Genomic DNA, 14,006 nt, shown 5'->3' with positions numbered 1-14,006 from the left:
CTCCTCTGCACTCCCTCCAAGGCCAAAATATCCTTGCGCAAGTGTGGCGACCAAAACTGCACACAGTACTCCAGCTGCGTCCTCACCAGTACCCTGTACAGTTGCAGCAAGACCTCCCTGCTTTTATATTGTCCCCCTCGCTATAAAGGCCAACATCCCATTCGCCTTCTTGAGCATCTGCTGCACCTGCAGATGGGGTTTTTGCGACTCATGCACAAGGACCCCAGGTCCCTCTGCACTGTAGCATGCTGCAGCTTTTCACCCTTTAAATAGTAATCCCTCCTATTATTATTTCTGCCAAAGTGGATAACCTCACACTTGCTAACATCATACTCCATCTGCCAGGTCCTCGCCCACTCGCTCAGCCTATCCAGATCCCTCTGTAGACTTCCACACCCTCCGCACAATTTGCTTTTCCACTCATCTTCGTGTCATCAGCAAATTTTGTCACCCTACACTCAGCCCCCTCCTCCAGATCATGTATATAAATGGTAAATAGCTGAAGCCCGCACCGATCCCTGCGGCACTCCACTAGTCACCAACCGCCAATTAGAATAGCACCCATTGATGCCAAGTCTCTGCCTCCTATTAGGCAACCAATCCTCTATCCATGCTAACACCTTACCCCCAACTCCGTGCACCCTAACCTTCTGTAGCAACCTTTTGTGAGGTACCTTATCAAAAGCCTTTTGAAAATCTAGACACACCACATCCACCGGTTCTCCTCTGTCTACCGCAGAGGGGAACCGGTAGAGACTTGCATGATATTGACGGGGCTAGATAGGGTAGAGGTAGAGAGATTCTTTCTGCTTAGAAAGGAAACCAGAACTAGAGGGCACAGCCTCAAAATATTGGGGGGGGGGGGGGGGGGGGGGGGGGGGCACAGTTTAGACAGAGTTGAGGAGAACTCCTTCACTCAAAGGGTGGTGAATCTCTGCCCATTGAAGTGATGGAGGCTACCTCGTTGAATATATTAAGTCACGGGTAGATAGATTTCTGATAGATAAGGGAATTAAGAGTTATGGGGAGAAGGCAGGAAAGTTGAACTGATCCACTTCAGATCAGCCATGATCTTATTGAATGGCAGGGCAGGCTCGAAGGACTAGATAGCCTACTCCTGCTCCTATTTCTTATGTTCTTAACTGATGCAGTTTGTCCAACAACGTTGACTCTACACTTAAAACAGAGAAAAGTTAAACTTTACATGAAGTAGCCTTGTTTGTTCTTGAAACATGATTACTCAATGTTTATTTTAAACCAATATAAAACACAAGCAAATAATCCATTTGCAGTGAGTGTCAAAGGCAATACATCAGCAATTTCATAAAGTGCATTTTAATCTAACTTGCCAGCTTTTTCTATCAATAATCTGTACTCTAATATACCATGAGTTATTACAGTTCTATTGTAAAAGTTTTAAATCTTGTACAGCTTTATAAGCGATTTTTAAAAATTTGTTGGTATTAAACCATGAACCCCAAATAAATAGCTGTTTAATCATGGTGGATTATTTTCAACTCCAATGCTACATGATTATGTTTGTTTTTAAACAAAAAGTCTGGGGAAAAAAAAGGGAATACTGCCACACTGCTGTCACTACAATTGAGTAAGGCTCATGCTTGCTTATTGAAGTGATTAGCTTCACATTTTATACATCGGTTAGCTTCTTATCTCCAATGCATCGTTGCTTGAAATGCACTCTCTTTCAAAAGCTACAATCAGTATATTAACAAAACATTTTCAGCATTGTATTTATAAAGTAAGTAGATGAACCTGGTCCAATGTTTGCAGTGTAGGTTTGACCACATACAAGCATCAGTTTGGAGCACTTGGCACTAAAATGGATCTCAAACAAGTCCTAGTGACAGTCCTACCCTCAGTTTTGTAGCTTTAACATTTTCTATCAAAAAATCTAGCGTCACATTCTAAATTTTACCATTAAATGAAGGGCTGTGGCGCAAACTTCTCAACAGGAGGCGTCTCCACCAGACTGCAAGAGAAGTGACTAGTGGAATTCGGTTTCCTTCGGATCATGAGATACTTTGTTCTCTACAGTGTCACCTTAATCTCTGTGGGCACAGAACTTCATGTCACCAAATGCTCAATCTATGTTTTCATTAAATTGCCTACATCTCTCATTTTTGATGTGAATAGATATTATCAGCATTTTAATTTAATGAGGCAACAGCGACTGGGACTTTTCCCAAAGTCCAGATCAGAAGTCCAATGGGAAAGCAAACTTTCAAGTGCAAATGAGATCGAGTTACCTACTTCAAGGGCAACAACTGCTCTTGTTCACTTGGATCAGTTTGGCCACACCTGGTTCTTCCTATGTGCTTATTCAAGAAGAAAATAAGCTCAAAGTGAACTGTTGCAATCATGTAATTGAGCTCCTTGGCACAGAATCTTGAACGTGGCAAACAGCACTAAACTTAGAACATGATGCAAACTTAGATCATAAAGGAAAATGGAAAGCAAGAGAAAAACGTGATCATTTACAATCATTTATCTAGCATATTATTCCTTCATTATTTTAAACAAATCTAAAATCTATTATTGGTGTACAACCGTATAAGATAAATGCAGCTGGTACATGGTTCAACTGAAACAATCTTAAAGGAAACCTGGGAACCTTCATTTCTTTAACAATTGCATTCACATTAACTAAACACGTCAGGCTGGCAAGCAGTCAATATCAATTGTTTAGCACATCCTTTTTGATTGTAAAAGATGCATTTGATGGTTGTCACTGCATTTAAAAGGATAATGAATGACCAATGTTCTTCCTAGGGCCCAAAATCACTGGATGGTCCAATTTTTTTTTACTTCAACACCTTTCAGATTAAGGAACAATCAGAAACAAAGATTTTTCTTTGTGATCTGTGACAAGTGTTTACAGATACCAAAGTGCATTTTGACATGGAAGCTTTTGTTTATGGAAAAGGCTTCAAAAAGCTATCCAAATATTCCCAGGGAAAACAGTGGATTCACCATTTTGATTCATATCTATTAGTAGCACCAAGATATATTACAGATTGGCTTCAAATTACACACTTATTCCTGATTCATTATTAAGATGGTCAGTGTTAGGCAGGTTTCTTTTCCGGAGGTGAAAATTAGTTTATATACAAACTGTATCAAATTTGTTTTTAAAAAACGGCAGTTATAACAAACAAAAATTGGTCAGTTTGTCAACCTCCAACATGTGAGTTATTGGCAACTTGAAAACAAAACAGAAAAAAAAATAGCAACTTTGGTTTACAAAGGTCTTGTGTGGATCAAGAAGCTTGTTCAGTTACTGCAGGTCCTTGTCTGGGGATTGCTGGTACAAGGACAGACTGACAATGGCCACTAACAACGTAACTAAGCCAGTTAATAACTGCTGGAACCAGACACAACGGTTGATCTGCTCCTCTAGTCGCCTATTAGATGCCATTAATTTGGTTATCTGTTAAAACAAAAATGCAATATTGAAGGCAAAATAATAATAAATCATAATTATGATTTAAATGCAGAAACCACAATGAAATCATACATTGAGGCTATTCATCAACATACAATCTAAAAAAGTCGCAAAACCTCAAATACAATTAACCGATCACAGAACTAATGTGTTGAGATAAAAAACATTTGTAACATCTTGCTTCCATTAGCAAAAGTCCGAACATGTCAACAAGACCACTGCAATAGACCACATTTGATTGTGGTCTGTAGAATGGACTATTGTACACGAGAAACCTTTGAAAATCATAAAACTACGTTGCCATACCCAAACGTAGTTTCTACTGTCCGGAGGATATTGCACCGACTAACCCTATTTTGGTAATTATCGTTGCTTAATTCAGTAGTGTTGCAAAAACTGAAAGTTGATGCTTTCTTGAGGTTGCGATAAAGTACAGCATTGGAGTAGAAAGAAGCTTGCCCCACAGTTGGCGTTGGTGTGTGCCTGAAGGCAACACTAAAAGAAAGGCAAACAAGACCCCTCATTTTCAAGACTATCTAAAACGGTTTGCATTTAAAGGCACCATGTAGATGTAAAGAATAATCTCAATGAATGTTAGAAAAAGGCATAGGGAAAATATACTGAGTTAGAAATGAAATTCAAGATACGTTCTGAGATAATTCTGAAGACTTGGTCAGAGAGGAGTATTGAGCAACACACAAATGGGATAACTTATGATCACTCAGACTTAGAATCTATTTTTCCCTTTTGTGTTTCTACCATGCAAAGAACCTCAGCTTTACTGGCAGAGGGTGGGAAGGGAAAAAGATGCTGGTACTTTTTTGGTATAAAATGAAATAGCTGAAGTAATTCTGAAGACTTGTCAGAGATGAGAACATAATAAGAACATAAGAAACAGGAGCAGGAGTAGGCCATCTAGCCCTTCGAGCCTGCCCCGCCATTCAATAAGATCATGGCTGATCTGTCGTGTCTCAGTTCCACTTTCCCGCCCTCTCCCCATAACCCTTAATCCCCTCGCTTATCAAAAACCCATCAACCCGCGTCTTAAAAATATTTAGCGAGGCAGCCTCCACCACCTCAAGGGGCAGAGAATTCCAGAGATTCACCACCCTTTGAGTGAAGAAGTTCCTCCTCAACTCTGTTCTAAACCACCCCCCCTTTATCTTGAGGCTGTGCCCCCTAGTCCTACTGTTCTTTCTGAGCGGGAAGAGTCTCTCCATCTCTATCCTATCCATCCCATTTATCATCTTATACGTCTCAATGAGCTCTCCCCTCATTCTTCTAAACTCTAACGAGTACAAGCCTAGTTTATTCAGCCTCTCCTCATAGCTCAACCCCCTCAACTCCGGTATCAGCCTAGTAAACCTCCTCTGCACGCCACTCACCATCCTGACTTGGAAATATATCACCGTTCCTTCGCAGTAGCTGGGCCAAAATCTTGGAATTCCCTCCCTAACAGCACTGTGGTCAACCCACAGAACATGGGCTGCAGCGATTCAAGAAGGCAGCTCACCACCGCCTTCTCAAGGGGCAACTAGGGATGGGCAATAAATGCTGGCCAACCAACGACGCCCATGTCCCACAAATGAGTATAAAGAAGTGAAAAGTTTGATTATAACACAACATTCCTTTTCACTTCCACTTATTTTCGACCAAAACTGCACACAGTACTCCAGCTGCGGCCTCACCAACGCCCTATACAGCCGCAGCAAGACCTCCCTACTTTTATATTCAATCCCCCTCGCTATGAAGGCCAGCATCCCATTAGCCTTCCTGGCCACCTGCTGCACCTGCAGGCTGGGTTTTTGCGACTCATGCACAAGGACCCCGAGGTCCCTCTGCACCGTCGCCTGCTGCAGTTTTTCGCCACGTAAGTAATAGTCCTTCCTACCATTATTCCTACCAAAGTGGACCACTTTGCACTTGCCAACATTGAGTATTGAGCAAAGTACATGTATAAATGGGGTAACTTGTGATCATTCAGGCTTAAAAGGGAAAAATATATTTCTACCGTACAGAGAACCTCAGCTTTATTGGCATGGGGAAAAGGAAAAGGATGCGGGTACTTTTTTGGTATAAAATGAGGAAATAGCTGAGCTAAAATACTTCTTTAGCATGTCTAGGCTTCTGAAAACAAATTTACGCTCAACAGAATTGGTACTTAAGTAAATTTAGTATAATACATCTGGTGGTGTTCGTCAGGTATAATAGGCTTGAAAGCAGGATCCAATTCAATCCATCAATTGATATTCAATCCAATACCGATATTTTAATTTACTCACAATAAACAATAGTTTCGCAGCATGGGAGAGCAACTCACTTTAAACGAGTAGAAATAACAAGAACCATCAGGTCAGTGAATTACAGTCAACTGAATTGAATTTTTTTTAAAGAATGTATTATACAAGTACAATAAACAAACATAACAGCACCACATCATTGGAGTTAGCCGATACGGAATTGGGAAGCACACTGCAACAACCATCTTCCAGCCCTTAAAGAAAAGCAGCTCTATGCAAACTGGCATCAAACCTTATCTTCCAAGATTCTTGAATCTGTTGTTATCTTCCAAATACATGCCCATTTTTCCCATAATCCCATGCCTGAATCCCTCAATCAGGTGACAACTTACAGGCATTGAAACAGTTTCCAAAGTCATAAGCTGCATTTTATCAGTGTGCACAGTAAAAAGTCTGACAACACCAGATTTTAGCCCAACCGATTTATTTGATAGTAAACGCACAAGCTTTCGAGGTTTCCCTCTTCGTCAGGTGAATGGAGAGTTCTGGTCTCAGACAGAGCATATAAAGCACAGACAGTTTAGAGATTACTGATTAGAATGCGAATCTTTACACCTAACCTGCTGTTCAAGTCCTAAAGTGGCCGACAATGTGAGTGGAAGGAGCACTGATCACAGGTTAAAGAGATGTGTATTGTCTCCAGACAGCACGGTGAGTGAGGTTTTGCAAACCCAGGCAAGTCACGGGGGTTACAGATAGTGTGACATGAACCCAAGATCCCTGTTGAGACCGTCCTCATGTGTGCGGAACTTGGCTATCAGTCCCTGCTCAGCGACTCTGCGCTGTCGTGTGTCGTGAAGGCCGCCTTGGAGAACGCTTACCCAAAGGTCAGAGGCTGAATGCCCGTGACCACTGAAGTGTTCGCCAACAGGAAGGGAACAGTCTTGCCTGGTGATTGTCGAGCGATGTTCATTCATCCGTTGTCGTAGCGTCTGCATGGTCTCCCCAATGTACCATGCTTCGGGACATCCTTTCTTGCAACGTATCAGGTAGACAATGTTGGCTGAGTTGCAAGAGTATTTACCGTGTACCTGGTGGATGGTATTCTCATGTGTGATGATGGTATCCCTGTCGACGATCCGGCATGTCTTGCAGAGGTTGCTGCGGCAAGGTTGTGTGGTGTTGTGGTCACTGTTCTCCTGAAGACTGGGTAGTTTGCTGCGAACAATGGTCTGTTTGAGGTTCTGTGGTTGTCTGAAGGCAAGAAGTGGGGGCGTGGGGATGGCCCTGGCGAGATGTTCGTCTTCATCAATGATATGTTGAAGACTCCGGAGAAGATGTTGTAGCTTCTCCGCTCCAGGGAAGTACTGGACGACGAAGGGTATGCCCAAACCATCAGGCGGTGCGTTAACACCAGATTCATCAGCCGCACTCACAAGACAGCCCCGAACATCACCCAAACACAACGCAATGCCATCCATGCTCTCAAGACCAACCGCAACATTGTCATCAAACCAGCAGACAGAGGAGGGGCCATCGTCATACTGAACAGGACGGATTACTGTAAAGAAGTGTACCGACAACTAAACAATGAGGAACACTACAGACAGTTACCCACAAATCCAACCAAAGAACACACTCGTCAACTCAACAATCTGATCAAGACCTTTGATCCGGACCTTCAGAGCACCCTCCGTGCTCTCATTCCACGTACTCCCCGCATTGGAGATCTCTACTGCCTCCCAAAGATACACACGGCAAACACACCTGGCCGTCCCATCGTATCGGGCAATGGGACTCTGTGCGAGAACCTCTCCGGCTACGTCGAGGGCATCCTGAAACTCATTGTACAAAGAACCCCCAGCTTTTGTCGTGACACTACGGACTTCCTACAGAAAGTCAGCACACATGGAGCAGTTGAACCAGGGACACTCCTTGTCACAATGGATGTCTCGGCGCTCTACACTAACATCCCCCACAACGATGGCATTGCTGCGACTGCCTCAGTACTCAATGCTGACAACTGCCAGTTTCCAGATGCAATTTTACAACTCATCCGCTTTATCCTGGACCACAATGTCTTCACCTTCAACAACCAGTTTTTCATCCAGACACATGGAACAGCCATGGGGACCAAATTTGCACCTCAATATGCCAACACCTTCATGCACAGGTTGGAACAAGACTTCTTCACTGCACAGAATCTTCAATCGATGCTATACACTAGATACGTCGATGACATTTTCTTCCTTTGGCCTCATGGTGAACAATCACTGAAACAACTATATGATGATATCAACAAATTCCACCCCACCATCAGACTCACCATGGACTATTCCTCAGAATCAGTTGCATTCTTGGACACATGCATCTCTATTAAGGACGGTCACCTCAGCACCTGACTGTACTGCAAGCCCACAGACAATCTCACAATGCTCCACTTTTCCAGCTTCCACCCTAAACATGTTAAAGAAGCCATCCCCTTTGGACAAGCCCTCCGTATACACAGGATTTGCTTAGATGAGGAGGATCGTGACAGACACCTCCAGACGCTGAAAGATACCCTCTTAAGAACAGGATATGGCACTCGACTCATAGATCGACAGTTCCGATGCACCACAGTGAAAAACCGCACCAATCTCCTCAGAAGGCAAACACGGGACACAGTGGACAGAGTGGACAGAGTACCCTTCGTCGTCCAGTACTTCCCTGGAGCGGAGAAGCTACAACATCTTCTCCGGAGTCTTCAACGTATCATTGATGAAGACGAACATCTCGCCACGGCCATCCCCACACCCCCACTTCTTGCCTTCAGACAACCACAGAACCTCAAACAGACCATTGTTCGCAGCAAACTACCCAGTCTTCAGGAGAACAGTGACCGCAACACCACACAACCTTGCCACAGCAACCTCTGCAAGACATGCTGGATCATCGATAGGGATACCATCACACATGAGAATACCATCCACCAGGTACACGGTAAATACTCTTGCAACTCGACCAACATTGTCTACCTGATACGTTGCAAGAAAGGATGTCCCGAAGCATGGTACATTGGGGAGACCATGCAGACGCTACGACAACGGATGAATGAACATCGCTCGACAATCACCAGGCAAGACTGTTCCCTTCCTGTTGGCGAACACTTCAGTGGTCACGGGCATTCAGCCTCTGACCTTCGGGTAAGCATTCTCCAAGGCGGCCTTCACGACACATGACAGCGCAGAGTCGCTGAGCAGAGACTGATAGCCAAGTTCTGCACATGAGGACAGTCTCAACAGGGATCTTGGGTTCATGTCATACTATCTGTAACCCCCGTGACTTGCCTGGGTTTGCAAAACCTCACTCACTGTGCTGTCTGGAGACAATACACATCTCTTTAACCTGTGATCAGTGCTCCTTCCACTCATTGTCAGCCACTTTAGGACTTGAACAGCAGGTTAGGTGTAAAGATTCGCATTCTAATCAGTAATCTCTAAACTGTCTGTGCTTTATATGCTCTGTCTGAGGCCAGAACTCTCCATTCACCTGACGAAGAGGGAAACCTCGAAAGCTTGTGCGTTTACAATCAAATAAATCGGTTGGACTAAAATCTGGTGTTGTCAGACTTTTTACTGTGTTTACCCCAGTCCAACGCCGGCACATCCACATCATGACTTTTATGAGTGTGACCAGGGTAAATTATTCCTCTTCACCCTTCTCAATTCATCCCCAGTCTTTAGCACGGTTGATCACAACAATCTCTTCCAATACCGGCACATTTTACAGCTGGATGGCGCTGCATTTACCTATTCCCAACTATCAATTCATAGCCAGAGAATGACCATCTTCTTCCACAGCATTGGTACAAGTTGGGGCTTTTTCCATTAGAAAGAAAAAATCAAGGAAGTTAGATCATTAAAATTATGAATGGGAATGGAACGGAAAAAGTACTTCCATGTGATTACCAATAAATCTAATAGCGAAATAAGGAAAAGTGTTTGTTCAGAGTGTGGTTACAATTGAGAATCTGCTATCACAGGAAGTGCTGAAACAAATTCCTTTGAGGCTTTCAAAAGGAAACTAGGTGCGTGTGAATGTAAAAGAAAAAGATATACTGAAAGACTGAGGGGTAATGGGAGAGACTGGTGGCGAGCATAAACACCAGCATATGTTAGTTGAGCCAAATGGCCCATTTTTATACTTTATATTTAGTCTAATTTTATATAATTAACTTCACTGAAAATACATTACTGAGCATTCTCATGTTTACTGTTTGTGGGATTTCATTGTGCATCAGAGTTACTTCATCTGTCTGCAATAATGATTAAAATTCAAAATTAACTAGCTGTAAAACACTGATGCCATGAGTACATGAAAGGGATTAAGTGAAATATTTAAACTCATATTTAACAGAGTACCTACTGCTTTCCTTCAACGTACTGTCATCTCCGAATTCACTCCTGTCCAACCAATACTGCCTACATTGCATGCGTGTCACTACTGCTGCTCTGAATTGGTGATAGACATCCTTGTGTTTCCTGGTGCAACAATGCACCCAATTTCACTATGAAGTACTCATAACTCTAATCATGTAAACCGAGCAAGGATCTTGTAGTAGGAGATAATGCCAGAATTTTATTCCTGTATTGGAGTGCTGAAGATATGTCATTTCAAATCTTGTCTCGCACACAGTACACAGCTGGTACCAGCTTTCCCTGGCAGGGTCCCAGATGTTGATCTTCAGATTTTCTACAGCAGCAGCTCCTTATCAGCAGAGCAATAGTGTTGTGCAAATGTAAACATGATGGTAGTTCTCCAGAGAAACAGCAAGAGGTTACATAACAGTCAGTAAAATCTCCTTTAAGATGTGTACATACATCTGTTCTATTTTCCGACTGTTTCACATTTGAAGGACCAGTGCTGCACAGTCTCAGCATTGTTCAAAATATTCATTGTACCAATAGAGCATAAATGTTGTCCAAGGTAACAATATTTACAATGACATTTAAAGCCCATGACGTGTAATCGCCTTGTAGCTTTACTAGAATTAGTTTTGTAATATAAATCTCACTAGCAATATCTTGAAAAATAAAATTGAGTCAATATATTTCATTTATCCCGAGGTGAGGAAGGGTTTATGCGCAAAATATTAATCGTCATTTTTCTTCAGTTGTTGCTCCAAGTCCTACTGTGCACTTTCAACATTTTCTGTTGCAGCACTTATGATTTGCCCAAATGTATATTCAATTAAATGCTTTATAAGAGGACGAGTAGTAAAGACAACCAGAGTCTTTAGCTACATGTGTACACAGCTTGTTCTTCAACCCCACCCCCCCCCGACCCTTACCCACTCCACGGGTGTCTGGGATATTCGAGATAGGATTTTAAAATCCTATATTACATTCACCCACTCTTACACCATGATTAAAATTGAAAAAGGATACAGGATATTACACTCATTAGCCTTGTGCAAATGAGTATGAGTATTGTCATAAATGGAAAGCAGAAAAAAAAACAGATGCCAAATATCTTAAACAAAACTGAAAACGCTAGCAACATTCAGCAACTGTGGACAAAACAGGTAAGTTATGCTTAGGCATAATTCTTCTGGACACATTTGTTAAAGGATTAAACTTAAAATAGGAACTTGCTTGTGCAATTCAGATATCTGCTGAGCCCTTCCAACATTTTCTGCTTTTAACTTAATTCTTATATTACACATGCATTTTAAACGTCAATAATTTGAATATAAACACTTTAATTACAGGAGTACTACAAACGTAGAAAATGTAGAAGGAAAAGATGAAGGTGGATGAGGTGCTCCAGTTTTGAGGGGATGGAAATTATGCTGAACATATCGTCTTGATTTCAACAGAGTAGAGAAACAAGGGGAATAAAGCAGCTTTAATGGTGGAACTGGAGCTCAAATAAACAAAACTAGTTTAAAAAGTACTACCTCCAGAAGTGCAAGATCTGCACTAGAACAGAAGCAAGTATTGACTAAAGTTCAGCTTTACAGAGACTAGAAAAATTTTGGTAACAAAAAGAACATCTCAAGAGGCAGCTGAAGCAAAGACAATCTACTTGTGTTCACAGAACAAACTGACGCCAAGAACGTCTGTGGACAAGATATTGCTTTCTGTGACAAATGATTCCCCAAAAATACTGGTAAAAAATCCAAACAGGTAAAACAGAATTTAACTCATTTGGTTATCATACAAATGTACAGTGTATGTGAATAAAATTAGTCCCCATTTCAAGTACTGCGTGTAGGTCCTGGCATTGGGTTTTAAAATTTAAAATGGACTGTGAAGGGTGATGTTAGGAAATGATCATGGAAATCTGGAACATTCTCCCTCAAAAAGTTGTTGAGACAAGGTCAATTGAAAATTTTTAAAATGGAGAAGATTTTTGTTGACAAAGAAATTGTAGATTTACAGAACAAGGGCGGATAAATTGAGTTAAGATTAGCCATGACCTAACTGAATAGTGGAATAAACATAAGGGGCTAAATGGTTTACTCTTGTTCCTATAGGGCGTAAATGGAAAAGCAAGTGAGAATATCTTAAATCCAGAGATTGAATCTTCACAATTACGGGAGCTGCAGAAGTCAATTGTTATTAAAAAGTAGACAATCAGTGGTGGAAAATGTGACAATCTGTTTGATTAGTCTCCTGTGTGGAGAATGGAGTATAAATCCAACATTTTTTTTGTAGAGGATTAGTTCAAACTGATTGCTTACCTACCTTCGAATGCAAATCTTCTTGGCAGTAACCAACTGCATATCCTTTAAAGGAATTCTCTTTGGCAGCATTAGTAGCCTTATAACTTTCTACAACATGGCACCTTAGTCTGGAAAAGAGAAAATAATTATTCCTTTGGTGTTAGTATCCAAATGGTAAACTCTCAAAATTAAGATCAATTGAGATTCAGATTGTTTCAAGAAATGCACTACTGGAAACTGATGCTCAACAGTATGCTACAATTTACAGAAACCTAAAAATAAAACAAGTGTTAACATTGCTTCTTTCACATTTGGCAAAAGCTAATATTACAAGCTTACAATATTTTCCTTCTCCCAACTCAGCTTTCTAACATTTCAGGATTACAAAAGCAGAATGGGCTACCTGGTTGTTTGGTAGAAATTATACATCTTAATTTGTGGAATTTCAGCTTAAATCCAAACACAGCAGCTGCAGCTGAATATCCATAAGCACACACGCATATATACACAACGAAGGAGTAGGCATGTATGAAAGCGTGGTCATAGATTAAACCAGCAAACTAAAAGTGATCTAACAAATAATCTGGCATGTTAAGATGTGGATGACAAATTGTTTGAATTCAAACATGGCTTATTCTCATCCCTTTAAAAAGGCTTCACTCCTACTTCAAAAAATTAATGATTTTACTTGCTATTTAACTAATTATGCCATGAATACCTCGTGCATGTTGAGAGCAGGCTAATGCTTTGATATTTGATTAGTTGGATGTTCAGTCTACTGCTGCTGCAATCTTAACTAATTATTTTGGCTCAAAAATCTCAGGATTTCCTCATGGTGGAACATCATGTACAACAGACATCTTTATTCTAACAATTTCCTGTTCCACCCATATGTCCCATTTTCTCTTTTTTGTAAATGTCTGCAGTAAAGGGAAGGGAGTACAGCTGTTGTAAGATTTAATCAGGATGCTTAAATGCATTCCCCATAGCCTTTAAATAACAGATTGAATTTAAGGCGACTGGATTATCTTTAAGATGTGAAGTTTTAAACTGCATATTTTTAATTCTCCTTTAATATTTCAAATATATTTGTCGTTTGAAATCAAGAAAATGTAGTGAATAACTTCTGGAAAAATAACATAACGCAGATTAGCTGCTTAAGATACCTGGTTACAGAATGTTAATGCTGAGAGTTTGGATAAACTCAATAGAAACAGTGTGGATCATCTTTACGTTATTTCTTTGGGAGTTTTCCATGTTGGCATAGAAAGTTGAAAGAATGCCTGTGGAAATCCCAGGCCTCTTCCGTTAAGTTAGTCAATATCATGTAATGTAGGCAATTTAGAGGCCAACATAATGCACACATTTTATTAACATTAAAGTAAAATATTGCAAATGTTGGAAGTCTTAATCTAGCAGTTCAGGCAACATCTGTGGAGAGAAACAGCATTCATCAGGATGGTCAACCTGAAACTTTAACTCTGTTTCTCTGCACAGATGCTGCCTGACCTGCTGAGTATTTCTAGCGTTTTCTTTTTATACATTTTATTAATTTTCATCCACAGTATGCAACATGAACACAGTGATGAAAATC

The 14,006-nt window shown here is 41.0% G+C and overlaps 1 protein-coding gene across 2 annotated transcripts in view; it reads right to left on the bottom strand.

Moving 5' to 3' along the window:
* Nucleotides 1–1,224: 1,224 nt before the first annotated feature.
* mospd2 (motile sperm domain containing 2) overlaps nt 1,225–14,006 on the bottom strand; it is an 83,807-nt gene continuing 71,025 nt past the window's right edge. Inside the window, exons 14-15 of one of the 2 annotated variants that reach the window (XM_080204024.1) lie at nt 12,435–12,540; nt 1,225–3,448 (exon numbers count right to left, since the gene is read on the bottom strand). In XM_080204024.1, the coding sequence (XP_080060150.1) occupies nt 3,296–3,448; nt 12,435–12,540 (259 nt within the window). In that variant the 3' untranslated portion in view covers nt 1,225–3,295. Of the gene's footprint in view, nt 3,449–12,430; nt 12,541–14,006 lie in introns of both variants that reach the window. The other variant, XM_080204026.1, reaches the window with a different exon arrangement.

Source organism: Carcharhinus amblyrhynchos, chromosome 15 (assembly GCF_965287045.1).
Source record: "Carcharhinus amblyrhynchos chromosome 15, sCarAmb.v2.hapA, whole genome shotgun sequence".
NCBI classification, from domain to species: Eukaryota; Metazoa; Chordata; class Chondrichthyes; order Carcharhiniformes; family Carcharhinidae; genus Carcharhinus; species Carcharhinus amblyrhynchos.
Note: the sequence above shows the minus strand (reverse complement) of the source record. Positions and strands in the feature narration are given on the sequence as shown.